General features: G+C 39.1%; 1 protein-coding gene across 1 annotated transcript in view; it reads right to left on the bottom strand.

Moving 5' to 3' along the window:
* LOC100473729 (ceruloplasmin) overlaps nt 1-14314 on the bottom strand; it is a 29738-nt gene extending 15424 nt beyond the window's left edge. Inside the window, exons 1-11 of the mRNA XM_002927043.4 lie at nt 14160-14314; nt 13060-13310; nt 11613-11825; nt 10954-11124; nt 9911-10153; nt 7330-7495; nt 5578-5708; nt 5071-5211; nt 4586-4797; nt 2848-2998; nt 2003-2215 (exon numbers count right to left, since the gene is read on the bottom strand). Of these exons, the coding sequence (XP_002927089.2) occupies nt 2003-2215; nt 2848-2998; nt 4586-4797; nt 5071-5211; nt 5578-5708; nt 7330-7495; nt 9911-10153; nt 10954-11124; nt 11613-11825; nt 13060-13310; nt 14160-14314 (2047 nt within the window). The remainder of the gene's footprint in view (nt 1-2002; nt 2216-2847; nt 2999-4585; nt 4798-5070; nt 5212-5577; nt 5709-7329; nt 7496-9910; nt 10154-10953; nt 11125-11612; nt 11826-13059; nt 13311-14159) is intronic.
* Between the last annotated feature and the right edge of the window lie 3476 nt (nt 14315-17790).

Below are 17790 nucleotides of genomic sequence, written 5' to 3'. Positions count from 1 at the left end.
AAGCACTGTGGATTAAAGAGAAAGGCACACCGGTGTCAGAAGGATTGAGAATCCTGGTGGGGTGGGGTGGGGTGGGGCAGGCAGAGGGGAGCTTTAGGGAACAATGAGCAATATTTTATAGGATAATCAGGGTAGGCCTTGATGGGAGGGTGACACTTGGACAAAGATGAGAGGTGAGTGATGGATCCAGGGCCAGAGTAATCCAGGCAGAGGAAACACGCAGCAAAAGCCTCAAGCTGAAGGCCTGCTTGGTGTGTCTGCAGACCATTTGAGAGGCCTGTGTGTCTGGGATGGAGTGAGCAAGGGTGAGAGGAGACAAGCTTGGTGTGGGTTGGAGGGCTGGGTCCCAAGGGCTCTTAGGGGTCACTGAAAGCCTGTGGCTCTGTGCAATGGGGAGCCATTGTGGGATTTTGAGCTGGTGAGTGATGAGGACACTGCGGCTGTGCTGAGAACAGAAGGTAGTGGGCAAGCGTGGAAGGAAGGAGACCTGTTAGGGCGCTACGAAGTAACCCGCGAGAGATGGTGCGGCGTGGGTCAGAGTGGCCGAAGTGGAAGGCGATCAGACTCACACTTTCAAATCCCTAAACGATGACCACAACAACAGCAACAAAAAAACTCCAGCCTGGTTGAGACCAGTAAATTCCACCTGAATTCAGGTTGTCCTTCTTTGATTTTGGTAATTTTATGCTCATTGCCTGCCGACGCTGCTTCTCAAAGTTACCTTTGTCATCACCAATACTCTCTTCCGTCTCTGGACATGTTTCTGTTGTTGCTGTAACTTTTTGCAGGGGGTAAGATTCAGGAAGACTGACAAGGATCAAAACCTTCAGACTCAAGGATTTGGAAAGAAGTCATTGTTTAGAATGAACCGGCGCCCATGTAGCTCAGCGCTGGACACATAGCAGGTGTCTCCCATGTTTACTGCTGCTGATATCGTTAAGGAAAGAGATGAAGAACAAAGCAATTTTTTTTTTTAAGTCCAGGAAAACACCTCCTGGGAAAAGGAGAGGAAGAAGTAGGGTGGGCGGGGGCAGGAAATCACTTGACACCAAGTGAGTGCCCAGGGCAGAGAGGAGAGCGAGTATTGGAAAAGATTTCTTTTTTTCCTCCAAGTGGTCTTAATCACAGGTTCTATTTGTTTGAAAAGTAAAATAAAAAAATTTTAAACGTAGAATATGTAATCAAGTGAATCTGTGGTGTCACCAAGAGTTCGGATACCCATCCATGGCATTTACGGAGTAGCTAGCTTATTGTATAGCCAGCATTTGATTGGTGCCAGTAGTTTTTGACCAAGATGAATGGATTTTTATTTTATTTATTTATTTTATTTTGATGAAGGTGGATCTGCAGGATAAAGGAAGAAACTAATGTTTTACTGAACATCTAACATATGCCAGGCACTTTACTATGCTACCTCTATCTCACCTGGTCCTTGTCTATTCCTTTTTGTGGATTGTAAATTATTGCCATCCCTATTTTACAAATGAGGGTATTAGGTTCAGAGAAGAGGGGATATGTATATATATATATATATGATATATATAACAATATTCTGATTTTTAAAATTTTGCCAGCTATAATCGACCTCCCTGAAGTGAAAACATTTTCCTACAGAACAAAGCTAGCAAGGAGAGGAGTAGAAAGAAGGCCGAAGCAGAGGGCAGATCTGGGAAACAAAGAGATAGAAGAGTAAGAAATGGAGGGGATAATAGAATGAAAACAGGTGAAAATACTTCAAAGCATCTCACTGTGTTTGAGGAATGTGGATTGATTTAGAGTCTGGAGGCCAGGAAGAGAAAACCGAGGGGTGGATGTGATTTTTGTGATCTGGGAAATGATATATTACCGCTCCTGTAGATTACATGGGGCAGGGGAAAGGCTTTTTAAGCACTGTTTACATAAGTTCCTTTTTTTCCATACGAACAATATTCGGTGCATGTAAAGACACTGTTTTTCATAATTCGGACACATTTCAGTTTGAAAGAGAAGGTCTACAACTTACCTACAGAATCGGGTTTCATAAAAAGCGTCTGGGAGGTGTGGGGAAACACAGTTATGGTGTCATCCCTTGATCCTAAGGAAGTGAAGGTATTTCCTGAGAAATATATCCCATGTAAGTCTTTTTCAGATCCCACACTAAGAACGTGCCATGAAACGTTGTCTCCTAAGCACATATCCAGTCCAGGCAGATTTCCATACATGTATCCATTTATGGCTACAAGACATTGGCGACGAAGAAAAGAAAATTTAATGATAACTGGCATCTCTTCAAACTCAACAAAGGACTAATCATAAGGAAGCTCAATCATGTAAGAATCTCAAGATTATCTGAGTTAACCCCTTCCTTTTAGATTTGAGGAAACAAATGCCAAAGAGGCAATTACTTGTCCAGTGTTATTAAGCTAATATTTGAAACAGTTAAGATCAGAGTTCAAGTCTCTAGATTCTAGACCAGTCCTTTCCCCCTACACCTGCAGTCTTCAAAAACCAACCAACGAACCAACCAACCAACCAATCAGCTAACTAAACCAACTCAATAAACACTCCACCCACCTACACCACTAATTTGGCAATAAAAAAATACATGACTTTTCTATCTCACATCAGTAATAGCTAAACAATATAGTGCACCAACAAGGCATTGTTAAATATTAAATATATTGAATTTAACATAATCATCCTAGTAGATAATATTTTTGTTGAGAAATTATCTTTAAAAGAAACATGAAACATATTAGCCAACCCTTGGGGAAAAATGTATGTCTCTCTTAATCTGCAATTCTTCAGACATAATGAAATTAAACAAGTGCTTAATGCATTTATATTGTAAATTGTATGTTCCCTTACAATACATCTGGTTGGACTTTTGGAAATCTGGATCCTTTTTATCCACATTTTCAGGCTTTGTGGTAAATGTTCTTATATTTTCATCTAAAAGATGACTTTCATTTTCATCAAATATCGTGGCAAGCAGGTAAAACTCTTTGTCTTTTCCTTCCTGTGGATGAGAATAGAAAAAGAAATAGACATGAAATATATATATAGCTAGCTAGCTAGATATAGATAGATAGATACACACACACATACACAAAGTCTAGTCAAATAGTTGATCTGCATACAGGATTGCCTAAACAAAGTGTTTTGTATACTCCTGGAAAATCCAGGCATGGCTAAAGGCATGAATTGCAGTGAATGGATTTATCACACAACTAAGAAGTTAGGAGAATTATCTACAGCTATTTTCATATAAAGCTCTTACTCTAGGGACCCCTACAGCTGAACTTCATAAAACTAAACTGTATGATCATAGATGTTAATAGTAGCTTTTCATAGGATGCTTTGTAGAAAGTGAGTTAAATAAAATGTTTTCTAGTGCATTTTTAGCATTTATGAAGAAATTAAATATGTACACGTATCTATATTTTTGGATAAATAGAAAGATTACATGTAGTATAAGAATCACGAGACTTATAATGCTTGCATTATATGGATGCCTATTAATATATCATCTCATTTTTAAATAAAATATACATTCAATTATACTTTATTTGGGGAGAATTAGTAGGCTTTATTACCTTATAAATTATAGATGAAAAAAGAAATCGGATATTAGTTCACTTGTGAGTGAGGAACAAGGGAAATTCATTCCTCAAACATTTATTGAGCACCTACTACATGCCAGAGAGGGGTTGTGGTTGTTCCAAAAAATTAATAAAACCTCATGTATGGTTTCATTTCATAGTGGGACAGAAAGACCAATAAACACAATTGCATGGAGAAGTGCTCCTATGGAAACATACACAAGGAACTGTGGTAACTAGCAGAAACCACTATAGTTAGTGAATATTGTCTGAAGGGCAGGAAGGGACCTTCAGTTGGAGTTTTAGAAATGGCTCCAGTGAGGAAAGGCCATTCCAGAAAGAGAGAAGAGGGCACAATCAAAGAGATGGGAATTAGCCTTTCTTCCTCATGGACTAACAAGCCAATTCTGCAGTAGAACGAGAATTGCATGGCCAGGGCGGCAGGGAAGGAGCCATGAATCTGGAGGGATGGATAAGGGTCTGATGGGCTGACTTTTGAGCCGGCAGACTGCAGAGTGTGGAGAGTGCTATAGTTCGATTTGAAAGGAAGGGATGTGGAGCTGTACTGAGGCAGGGTGAGAGTGGAAAGTGGAGTCAGGAGGTTAAAGGAATTCAGAAAGAGGAGATGGGACCTTCGAGAAGGCAGTGGTATTGGGAGTTTGGTGACTAATGTTGGACGTGAGAAAGGAGTTGCTGATGAAGCCCTGGGCTGGGTGGTGTCATTAACAAAGAGACGGAGTGGAGGAGAGAGGGGCAGGTATGGTTGTCCAGAGGGAGATGAAGAGCTAAAACCATCAAGTGGAATTGGAGGTGTCTGGTACACGCTAGGGTGGGTGCTCATTGGGCAGAGGAAGATGCAGGTCTGGAGTACAGAAAAGGATAGAATTGAGAGAATCAGCGCACAGAAGAAATTGAAACTGCCGATTGCCATACTGCGTTTCCTCTGCAGTTCGTCTCAGGCAACCTCTCGTCAAGGCACATCTAGACGTAGGTCCATGACTCACCTGTTTGCCATCCTCTCCAAGACTTCCATTTCTGCACACGAGGAGAGGCCCTACAAGGCCACTGTTGATGTCTGTTGGCATATCTACTGAGGAATAGTATAACCAGGTCAGGCAGTCGGGATCCGCGGAGGTAGGACCCACGTATCTTGGAACTTCCCATGTATAGACAAATGTCTTGCCAGGATTTACATGTGAGGAGGGTGGAGGAGTACCTAGTAAGAAATAAATATTTGTAAAATAAGACCTAGAACCAGAAGTACCCTGGTCTAGGCTGTGAAATCTCTGAGAGCAAGGACCGTATCTTGCTCACCTTTTAGCACCTCGGGGGACAGTTGAAAGGGGCTGAGGGAATCACCGCCATAATGAGGACACAGTTGTTACTATGTCAAAAGTGGGCTGCGTCATGAATTGAGGAGGAATTTTATTTTCTAGCTGACATTATGTTGCAGTGTGGCTTGCTTGGGCCTCCCTTGAGCGTTACTTACTTCCTCCAGGTGTTTTGTAGAAGGAACCCTCGTTGCTCTTGTTGTAACGCAGTCCATGAGGCTGAATGCTGAGTGGCACGGAAGCGTTGTTATAAAAAGTGACCTTGATGATCTGTCCTACTTCTGCCTTAATAACAGGGCCTAGAAACCAACAGAATTAGAAATTGCCCTCGGTTTTCACAAGCAGTTGTCTGGTGTGTTACTTGGGTAAGTTTCTTCTAGGAACAAATTAAAGAGATAATGCCACGAACCGGGAACGCATCCGACTGCAAGAGCTCTAGATGATTCACGGTCACAGAAAGTCACTTTGAATCATATGAACGTATTAATCTCATTGGATGTGTAGGGACCAAAGAATGTACTTTAAAATTGGCTGAATCAGAATGAATTGTTTTCATAGATGACGGCTAAAATCTCTAAAACTGTGAGATGTGAATACTATTTTGATTGCATAGAAAATGTGTCAATGGTGTTTATAACCCTGCAGAGGTATGAAGAGAATTTTACCAAGGATTCCAAGGTGCTCATCTCTTGCCTTCTGTGTTCGGAAGGAAGCATCTGTATATTCACGGTAAACTAGTTTTTTGTAAGATCCTCCAATTCTGGTTGGGCTTTGTTCAAAATGTGTCTGGGATTCACTGTGCAGAGAAAATAGGTAACACAAAGAACCTTCAAATTAACAATGATCATGTGAAAAGAAAGCAAGAATCTACATACATCTGTTTTAAATTACTTGCAATTTATTTATAAAAGCAATGCATGTTCATTGTAGAAAAGTTGAAAAATAAAAGGAAAACTTACCCCCAAAATTAAAATCTTCATAATCCCATTATCTACATATAACCACTGTCAACATTTTCCATGGATTTCTTTTCAGTCTTTTATCTATGCATGCGTATATAAGTATCTGTGCCTGTCTACTTGGTGGTTTATCCACACACTTTCTTCTGAACAAAAGGTATTTTTTTCAGTCAGGTAGTAACAAACACCACTTCTAAAACTACTATGTGCCAAGATGTTAGAATAGTAAAATGAGCGATGTCATTCCTCTTTTTAAATTTTATTATGATAAAATTAAATGGGGTCCCCTGAGAAAAAGTGTTCCCTAGCAGTAAAGTAGTGACTTGTCATGCTAACACATCACAGAATTTCATAGGCAGGACAATTAAGCAAGTTGAAAAAAACATCTATTCATTCATACAAATTTGAGTCAATATAAAGTGAGAGTTGGACCTAATTCTGAATCTAATTTTTGCTCTAAGCCAGATAGCCTTCATATAAAATTTCCATCCCGCAGATTGAATAATTTATTGATGAGCTGATGTAAGAAGAGAAAATATTCACTCGATATAGCATTCTTAGTTTTCACAAATTTTCTGTGAGTAAATTAGAGAAAAATAATTACCATGGGAAACACTGCTTGGTGGTTTTAGAGCTTGATCTTTTCAGACATATAACTTTCATTCAATGGACCAGTAGGATTAAAATTCTTGTAATCTTTGAGTTGGTAAATATAATTATAGCAGACGGACTATCAAAAAAACTTTTTGTGTACTTTTAAATGCTGGTGTCATGGTAATGTATTTTGGTTGTAGGTTTTGGTCATTAAAATAGTAATTGGTAATATATTCTTAGAGGTTGTAATAAAAAATATTTATAAAATGTGATTTAAGAATGTCATAGGAAAGAACAAAGTAATAATAAATGTCATGGGCAATTATTTAATTATGCCTTCAGATCTTAGCAGGAAAATATAAATTATACAGGAAGAACGTTTTTGAATTTTTGTAAAATTGTTACTGATGAATCATCCACTATGTCTCATAATTACATAGGAAAGAACAAAGTAATAATAAATGTCATGGGCAATTATTTAATTATGCCTTCAGATCTTAGCAGGAAAGTATAAATTATACAGGAAGAACGTTTTTGAATTTTTGTAAAATTGTTACTGATGAATCATCCACTATGTCTCGTAATTTCATATAATAAATCTATTTTAAAATTTAGTGCTAGGGGAAAAAAATGAGCAGTATGTTTTATTTTGCGCTGGCTGCCAAGGCATTTAGAGAAAAATTTTGTGTGGTAATGATCCTTTGATTCAATATTTTCTAATTATTGATATAATTATTTTTCTACTTTTGTTTTATTGGTATCTTTTTATGATAAGATGCCTAAATCCTTTTTAGGAGTAGCTGGCTATGAAAAATTCCAGTTATTTTTATTTAACTATAAATATTTTAATCACCAAATTATTACCTTCCAGATGCTGTTAAATTTTTTTTAGTGAAGGAATCTACACCAGAGGGAGCATAGTTCCAAACAATTTTTTCAGCGGCAATATAGTAATGTACAACACGTGTCCCAGGAACGTCTGTTGAAGGTTTTTGGCAATTCCTTACATTGAAAAAGCCCTGCATACTATCTGAAAAACAATAAACCCAAGCAGAGAACATTACTACAACATTTTTCTTATTCCATATATATCTTATATTTTAGCCAATAATATTGCAACTTCTCCTTTTTGGAGAAATTTCACGGATTTTACTTACAGAATCTGTGTAAAAACCTAAAATGTATGAAACAAATACAGAAAGCAGGATGCAAAGATGAATGTTAGAGGAACACGTATGACCTCGGAGAATAATCACCACCATTGGACCAGTCCCTAGATGAAGATGGTGCCTATCTACCAGGTGCCTATCTACCAAGCAGATTTGAGAATCTCTTTGGCCCAAAACATCTTTCCTCGGGAGTATGAAATTACTACCATTAGTCACTAGTGAATTAGCTGATTTATTAGATTAACTAGTTGGCAAGCAGGAAGAAATCAAGGCAGGTTCCTCTCCATGAGGGCACCAGTCTGGTGATTTGATTTCGGAGCACTATTGGTGGGAGTGTAAATTAGGACAGATATTTTGGAAGGCAATCTAGCAGCATTTGTTTAAACTAAACACCTTCCATTACATAATTTCACTTCTTGGTAGTCAACCAAGAGAAATATTTTCACGTACATAAAAAGATACAAATAAAAAGATGTTAACTATAACATTGTTAATAAGTAAAAAATGTGGAAGCAATTTAAATGTCAGTAGGCAAATCGGTAAATAACTTAAGATACATCCCCAATGTGGAAAACTATACAACAGTGTAAGAGAATAAGTTAGGTGTATGGGGAATGTCAGGGAAAAGATTTCAAAACATTGATAAGTGAAGAAAACAACAGCAGAAAATCACATGCAGCATGACCTACTTCTGTAAAATAAAACCCCAAATATAGCAATGTGCTTTTTGTTTCTACATGTTCATATACATTGTGTGAGAATGCATAGTAAACAGGTTTTCAAGTATTCACACCCGGTGTTTATTCTCTGGGGAGGAATGAAGATGGCAACAGGAGGGTTGGACTAATGGTGTGTTCTTAAACCAGCTCTCTAAAGACAAAAAACACAATATTTGATTTATTTTGCTAATTTTTGTAGTCTAAGCACTTCCACTGTGACCAATTTGAAGTTACCAAGGGTTTACCAGTTGGCCGACTTAACTCTCCACCCTCTTGAGCTGATATGAGCAGGCTTCCATACGTCACATTAGATTTTCACTTTTTCTGCCTACTACCTCCCCACTGAAACCTCCCCCCACCTCCTTCCTTCCTCCTTCCATCCTTCCTTTCTTTCTGGCCAAAGTCTATGCATATATTCTTGTAATTACTAATAAAATAAAATAAAATTTTAAATAAAATTTAAATTAAAAATTTTTAAATGCAAATTTTAAAAAGAGTGGCAGTAAATTTTGAAAACCACACACAACTCTAGGACATGAGACACAGGAGAAAGCTCTGGAGTCAATCAAATCAGCCAAGGAACTCTCAAAAGCTTCTCAATTGTACCTAGGGCTGACCCTATCCTTTCCTAAGAGTTGAGGGCTAGCCCTGGCTTGAAGGCACTATCTGCAAAGTCAGTAAATGGGACGAGTGGGACTGAGTGTACATTTTCACCTGAAAATGATATTCCTTTCTAAGTGAGAAACTTTTTACCATTAAATTCAGTCCTCGAGTTGCAGTAGCTACGAGTGGTTCTCCTTTTTCCCAGAGCCCTACGAGGACCCCAGCACATAGAAAATCCTGATAAATATTTGCTGTATAGTTATTTCAGTAACTAGTGGAAGCATGATTCTAACCAAAGTATGGGACTTAGAAGACAGGCTTGAGCACAGAAATAAACCCCAGTTTTGTACAAAAGAAGAAAAGTTACATTCTTCAGTTCTAATAACCATGTTTTTTGATTGAAAGGTAAAACAAAACATTTATGTGATTATATGTAGAGTTTGGTCATACTTAAGTATAGAAAGGATCAATGACTTCATAACTGGCCATCGTATGATTCAATGGAGGGTGTGATTGAAGAGGGAAATAAATGGAAATACAGAGGTTTCCTGAGTCCTGGATTAGTATCATTTAGTCCCACAATATTCCTAGCAATTCCTATAGGGTTTTGGACAAGTGTTTCAACCTCGAAACTTATTTCCTCAACTAAAAAACAAACAGTAATAGTACCTTCTCTGACATTCAGGCTTTCTGCAAGGCTTGCTGGCTAAAAATATAAAAGTTTTTTGCACAAACAAAACAAAACATCCCGATACACCTAGAAGCATCCATTACTGTGGAGTTAGGTGTTAGACACCTGGGTTCCAGTTCTGACCTTGTCACTGCCTTTCAAAAAGGCAATCCCATCACCTCCCTAGAAATCAGTTTCTCCATTTGGAAGAGAAGGCATTTGTGAGGGGTTGCCATCTTGAAAGTTCTCTGACCCTGTATTATGTAAAGGTTACAAAACCCTACCGTGTATCTGACATCCCAGCTGCCACTCTCCAGGGCCCTTGGCTACCATGAAGGCATCTTCCAGCGAGGCAGGGAAGACCGTAATGGTGTCCTTTCTGTGATTCCGAGATATCAGGGTTTGTCCATGCAGATAGATGGGGTGTGTGTCCAACACACCACCCATGCCCACAAAATACCACCTGACCTTGTCCTCGGCACACATGGTGAGATTGGGCAGATTTCCATACATGTATCCGTTTATTGCTGAAAAAAAAGGCATGTTTTATTTATTTATTTATTTATTTGAGTAAACTCTAGCCCCAACGCAGGGCTTGAACCCATGGCCCTGATAGCAAGGGTTGCATGCTGTACTGACTGAGCCAAGAAAACAAACGTGTACTAATCTCTCATACACGGTAGATGAGGACCACATGCTATACATTCTGTGCATTTGCTCATTACACAAATCTCACAGTGTCAGCTTTATTCTCACGCATAATCTAACAGGGGATTTGATTGGTGTTTCACACAAAAAGGCCATAGATATTGTATATAATTAGAAGGGTCAGGAGAACCAAGAATTACAGGCAAGAGGAGGAAAAATGAGGTGAAGGGCAGGGGTCATTGGCGAGGGGAAAAGACTAAAAAGAAGCTAAGTCCTGGAAAGAAGAGAACCAGGATGGGTGACTGAGAGAATGAGAGTATCTTTTCTGAAAAATCTTATGTAGAAACACATTTTTTTTAAGAAACACATTTTCATAAAATATCTGGTCAGTTATGTTTTTGTTCTTCCATAATATTTTAATATCTTAACATTGTATCTTTCTCGTTCTTTACCATCTCCTTTTGATCAAGATAAGACTTTAGAAAACAAATGCATCTACCTAACTTCACATGCTAAGTAACTTTGCCAACCAGCAAGATTTACCAGATGCCTTGCATATCAACCAGCGTAGCTCAAGTGAAAACCTGGAAGATGTAAACTCAACAAAAAACTTGAACAGAAGGAAATCACGGAAGTTAGAATTATAGGGTATGATGAATCAGAAAGCTTTCTTTCTTACAGGGCATGAGATTGCTCTCCTGGAAGTCAGAATCGCTGGCATTAACTTTGCCGGGTTCAGTATATGTATTAATATTGTCATCGATATACCAGCTTTTGTTTTCATCAGTTATGAAAAACATCAAAACATAAGACCTGTCGATATTTTTTTCGGTGTCTCCATCCAGTGTGCCTGAAACATAAAGAACAACAATACTTGCTCTTTGCCATAATTATTTTTGCCATGAAATAAACTGGTGATTCTAATTGATTTAAGTTAATCTTGCACATCTACAGACAGAACTCTTAAGGAACAAAGCATGCAAGGAACAGACAGACAGCCCCTCATCTTCCTACTTTCTCCAACCCTGCTGATGGAACACTTCTCTATAGGAGAAAGGTGTCAAGTCATTTTGTGAAAAGGTGGGTAAAGTGAAGTTTACTGGGTTTGACTACCATCTAGTGACCAACCTGCATCACTGGACTTGAACTGCGGCATGGGACTCACCATCGCCATCTAGTGCTCGGAGTCTGAGAGGGCAACTTGACTTTCTTGACGGAACAATCAAGGTCAAGGCAGAAAAGGAGAGCTCGTTTGATAGAAAAATTCCACTAGGAGAGCGGCGGAGAGACGGCTTATTCTGGTTCTTTGGCTACAATGAGATTTTAAAAATACGATACCTCGTTTGCAAGTCAGAATTGGTCCAACAAGACCCGAAGCCACGTCTCTTGGAGTGTCTACATGGGAGTGGTAAATCCTTGTCACGCAGTTACTGTCGTTGGGGCCAGGCCCCTGCTTTTCTTCTACATACCACTTGTAAGTATATCGTGCCCCTGGCTGCAGACGGTCATCTTCCTTTTGCTTGTCCGTAGTATTATCAGGATAGAGAGCACCTTGGAAGACATAATCCACACTGCAGTCACAGTAACCACTGGGCAGCACTGTTTTGAATGTGACTCGTGCTTTCTCTAGTAAGCCATAAATGTATGTTAATTTCTATTTTTAGAATCAAGTGTGCATTTCTCCCCTCCTCTTTCATGCCTCCTGTCTCTTCTTCCTTAGCTGGCTTCCACTTGTATGTCCAGCTGGTCTAGTTTTTAAACTAAACTGGAATGAGAGAGGCAATATAATTGCAGATTATTATCACAATTATTGATGGATTCCGAAAATATTTACTGTGTATCTACTATATGCCTAGACCTCAGATACAGAAATCTAGGCTCCTGAGATGCCTTCCATATTTTCTTCAGAGTTGGGACCCAGGGCATCAAGAGACATCCATGTGTCCTCTAAGTAGACCACTGGAGCCCCAAAGAGGCCTTCTGCATAGCTTACATTACCCTGAGCTGTTAGTTCTGAATCTGCGGCTTTCTCTTCTTTCTTTCTTCTTTTCCTAGAATTCCTACCTCAGATCTCTATCTCTTGAGGCTGGAGTCCTCATAACTATGCAATAAGTTCCTACATTCAATAGAGGGCTTTGAAGCATGGCTAACCTCTCATATATACCCATCTTCCAGGAACCCCCTGTTTCATGGAGAACATAAAACCTTATTTGGTGGCTTTCTCTTCCCTTCCTTTCTCTAACACCACTAGGCAGCTGTGAGTGTGGATGTGTAGGAGACAAGATACTGTCTGGAAAATGATTTTTCTTGACACTGATGTTTTCAAGAGGCTAATCCTCGTCCATTAGGAAATGAAATGAGATGGGGGTAGAATAGTATTTCTGCCAACCTAACATTTGCTCATGAACATCTCCCACACAGAAAGAAAGAAAGAAAGAAAGAAAGAAAGAAAGAAAGAAAGAAAAAAAGAAAGAAAAAGAAAGAAAGAAAGAGACTCATGCTTTCTCTATTAAGCCATGAATGTACATTAGTTTGTATTATTATTACTATTGTGAGTGAAAAGTGTGTTTTCTTTCCTTGGAATTGCATAAGGGTGAGCACTTACTCAAGATGAGAAATTGAAAAAGGACTGTCTTGGGTATAAACATTAAAGACATCAAAAGTAAGTGTCTGCATTCACCCCAAACTACTCCCAGTTAATAATTACCCTGCTTTCCCTGAGGTCCTGGGCTCATACTTGCCATAAGCAACAGCTCAGGAATGTAAGGAAAAAGGATCCACTTACCTTCATTTTCTTTAGTGTAGGTGATTCCATGAGGATGGAAACTATACATTCTCGAAGCAAAATTTTTTACATGAACATAAACCATGTCTCCAGTCTCAGCCTTAATTATTGGCCCTAAAGATCCCAGCCAGGATGGTTTTCCAATGAGTGTTTGAAATGTGTCATTAGTATACTGAAAATACAAAGCCTTCTTATAAACAGATCCTATCCTGTCTTGGCTTCGTTGCAGATATTTATGGGACAGAAACTCCCTGTAAAAAATAAACAAAGAAACAAAAAGAGAGAACTTCAACAAAGTTTGACAGGAAAGAAAAAACATATTGAATCAACTGAAACGAGAAAAAAGAAGCTTTACAGACTAATTTTGATAGACAAAACTCAGACACTGGAGAAAATGTGAAGGGAATCAAAAAAGTGGTGTAGGCAAGGAGAACGTTGGAGTCTGTGATAAGGGATCAAACACAAATGTAGCAAGTAACATACGTGGCATTTTGGTTTACAAGACTTACCAAACTCTTCACACTGAGCCACAGGAAGGCTTCTAACCCCACTTGAAGGTCACTTTAGATCTCGAACATTACATTGATCCTGGTGACTTAGAATTGTTTACCCATTTCAGAGGATTTGTGGATTTGCTGGTAGACTTAGGGTCCTTTTGGCCAACAAACGTGGTAAATCCAAACCCCCATGGATAACCACTTGATTTCTCCCTCCCACTTACTTGTAAAGAGAAGCCAAGAACACAGCTGCAATTTTAGAATCTCTGCCATACCTTCCCTATCAGAAGGACTAGTGTCGTTTTATATCTTGAGGGCCACACACACAAAATTGATGATAAACACAGAATTAGAGGTGACTCCTGAAATACTGTGCCATGTTGGCAAGAGTGGTGACAATTCTAAGAAAGAATAATTTCTGATTTCTATCAGTATCTGTCTTTAACGCCATGCTTACAAGAAAACAAAGGAAGCAGTTCTAATAGCAAATGTGCCCTTAAAGGGTCGATGATGGGAAATTCTTCATCAGCATTTTCTCAGTGAATATCGATTACCAACTTTTGTTTCTGATAGTAACTTTTTCATTGCAAAGGTATTACTTACTGATCTTCTGAAAAAGGCTTCCCATTGATCATATTTTTGCCCGTAGGAGCATAGTTCCAAGTGGTTTCTTTAATGCCTATGCTGTAGTGCCTATCTATTGCCCCACCTGGAGAACTAATAAAAACCAGAAAGATTAATGGTAGAAGGGCCTTCATTTTCAGACCCTAAGCCTGGAGAGTCTAAGTGAGTGATGCCTGCCTTTCTTTTATAATCCAGGCTTTCTTCCTTTATTTGTGTCCATTTACATAAGTCAGAGTTGCATAAGAGCCTGTCATGTGTTTCATCTACACATACGTCATTTCCATTCTAAATACATTTAGCTGTCATTAGTCAGGCTGAGTGCAATGTTGCACAATCCACAGAGAATACTGGTGCTTGGCCAGTATCAGAGCTTGCTTGAATTACTGGATAGATGGGCTACCAGATCATCCATCATCTCCTGACAATTATTATCTGTTCCTAGATTATAGGAATCATCTCTAGTTTATTCTCTAACCTCTACGTTCTCACTGTTCCAGTCCGTCCTACTACATACCATTCCCAGATTCTTCATTACATGTTAATTTCAGTAATGCATTCCTCTAGATGTCAATTTATTTTTTTTAAAGATTTTATTTATTAATTTGACAGAGAGAGACACAGAGAGAGAGGGAACACAAGCAGGGGGAGTGGGAGAGGGAGAAGCAGGCTCCCAGCAGAGCAGGGAGCCCAACGCAGGGCTCAATCCCAGGACCCTGGGATCACGCCCTGGGCCAAAGCCTCAGTCACTTAACGACTGAGCCACCCAGGCACCCCTCTAGATGTTAATTTAAATTCCTTGTCATTTAATACTTAAAGTTATTCTCAAATTTCTTGAAATTTAAGACTGTCTGTAATCTAGCCCCCAGTCTGATATTCCACATTCATCTCCATAAGTCACTTACAGGACCCCTTCCCTCTGGGAAGTGGACTTATTAGGGACACGGCCTGGTGTGGGGCTGGTGGGAGGAAGCCTGAGCACTGGCATTAGACGGCTCTAAGTTTGCATCTTAACTCGGTAACTCTGTCACTTACCGGCTGTGTAACCTGTGTGTAATTGTGGAGCTCAATTTCTTCATTTATAAAATGATAATATTATTATCGGAAGTTGTGAAAATTAGACAAAAAGAGCACACACTGTAGAGGAGCTCGGGGACCCATAAGGAGCCTGGTACACAGTCAGCATTTAACAAACGTTATTCACCTCCTTTCTCCCCATTGTTAGAATGCACTTTCTGAATTCACCTGAACAAATGCACACCCAGTCCCCGCCTGATATTTCCTCCCTCTCCTTCTCCCTTCCTTGTCTTACCCAAATTGTCCCCATTTTTTCAAGCCTCCCGAAACTTTACCTCCTGAGTGAAGACCTCCCTGATTATTTCAGCCTATAGATACCTCTCTCTTTCTGAATTCACCAGCTGTGTCCTAGCCTGGCAATTAACTAACTACACAGCTTTGTACTGATGTTTAAATTTTCATGTATTTTCTCTACCCCCATTAGATTACAAATCCTTTTTATTCCATGTATCCTCTAGAAATGTCAAGGAATAAATGTTAAAATTTTTTAGAACAAATAAATAGAGTGTCTTGGCTGCACTTACAGTATGTAAGGAAAGGAACAGGGGTCTTTGTCATTGATTTGTGTCATCATATACTGGGATATCTATTGTCATTAGGTCTTGTATGAGACTTTACAATTGGAAAGCCACAATGTCTTCCAACAGTTAGAGCGGTATTCTGGTTTAGGTTTGAAAACCCACACTTAGAAATATTAAGACAGGGCAATCATATAGCATGTATCATTTTGTAGCTTGTATTATTGGAAAGCCCATTTAAGGAATCCCGCCCCCCTGCTTGATGGGTGGCGTCTTTCACAGCTGCTGGTCTAGACCACCGCAGTGACAGGGAAGGTCATAAGGTTCTTCATATAAAGAGCTAAATATGTGAGACTAAAGCTAAATATGTAGCTTGTATTATTTTGTAGCATGTATTATTCCTCAACTATCTGTCTTAGAGACCTCTATACATCACTGCTTAGAAGGCTACTTCCTTCATTGTAATTGCAGCATTTTTTCTATTATGAACGTAATGCATTTATTTTTTAAAACACACAAAATCAAAGTATATTTTCCCTGGTGTACATACAGATGTCTATACACACTTAAGAAGGTACCCCATAGGGTGCCTATCAAACTAAATACAGCTCTGAGAGGAGACAGGATTATTATATTTAAATCATTTTTTTACAAGGAGGATGCGTGTTCATATTACTTGATTTAAAAAATTGACAAAGTGTTTGCATTTTTTTCTTTCTTGGATTAAAAAATAACGAAGCTCTGAATCTTCCTTATAAGTCATGGTTGCTAAATTCTAAGAAATCAAAACTTCTAGGCTGTTGTATAACAAAAATTATTCACATTTGTGAATTCATAGGTGAGTTTTAAGAACAAGTTGGGTAAACATCCCACTGCTTTGGCAGGTTTTAATGTCACCGGCAGATGTTGGAAGGAATTCAGAAAAGCTAAGCGTGGAGGGACGTCAGTGTGTGGAAAGACTGCCCACAGGAAAATCAGGAAGAGAAAGAGTTTCCCCTTGGGGAAACAGTTGAAAGGATTGAAGAGAAGACCCAGATCAGACGCGATGGGTCTCACAAGAGAGAGAGGTTAGAAACTGGCTCTCTGGTCCCAGGGAGGAGACCCATGGGTTGGAATGGTTGGAAACTACAGTCTCACATATTTAGCTCTTTATATGAAGAACCTTATGACCTTCCCTGTCACTGCGGTGGTCTAGACCAGCAGCTGTGAAAGACGCCATCCATCAGGCAGGGGGGCGGGATTCCTTAAATGGGCTTTCCAATGTCCCTTTATCCTGAAATTCTGTGACTTCCTTCCTCATACTCCCAGAAGGAATTTTACTCTGCAATGGGGATAATAGAAGACCCATTCAGCTGACTTTTTTGTTTTTACTCAGTAAGTATCCCAAGAAATTCAAAGTCTAGTGTATTCAAATCAAACAAATGTATTCCCAGTTCCCAACTCCACCATATACTAGTTATGTGATGTAGGACGAATTGCATGATCATTCTGAACCCAGGTCCCCTTATCTGTGTAACACAATGGTAATAACAATTTAAGCTCACGGCTGCTGTGAGCCTACCAAAGAAAGTTAAGCATCCTCCCCCCAAGACAATAAAAATGGTGTTGGTGAACATGTGTTGTTTGTTTTTCTTCTCAAAAAAATGACTAAAAAACTGGTTTGGGATTTTTGTTGTTGTTTTGTTTGTTTGTTTTTGTGATGGGTGAGATTGGAAAGAAGCACTTTTTCTTAGGTGATGTTATATTTTATGGCTTGGCAAGATGACAATTTCTGTCCTTCCCTTCCTGCATAGACCTCAGTAGATCCATCATCTGGTATGGCAGTATTTGAAGTTCGCCACCATTGTTTGGCTATGTTCTTGGTTTGTAGCCCAAGGCAACTTACTTAGTTAAGCTTTGTTGAACTTGGCCCAAAAGTGTAAGCTCAAACACTTTGCAGGAAAATTTGGATTCCTTTCTGGTTTTTCCATTCCACAGCTGAAAATCATTTAAGAGGAAACAGAACATATGAAAATATA

This window comes from Ailuropoda melanoleuca, chromosome 6 (assembly GCF_002007445.2).
Source record: "Ailuropoda melanoleuca isolate Jingjing chromosome 6, ASM200744v2, whole genome shotgun sequence".
In the NCBI taxonomy this organism is placed as follows: domain Eukaryota; kingdom Metazoa; phylum Chordata; class Mammalia; order Carnivora; family Ursidae; genus Ailuropoda; species Ailuropoda melanoleuca.
This window is presented reverse-complemented; position numbering and strand designations above follow the sequence as displayed.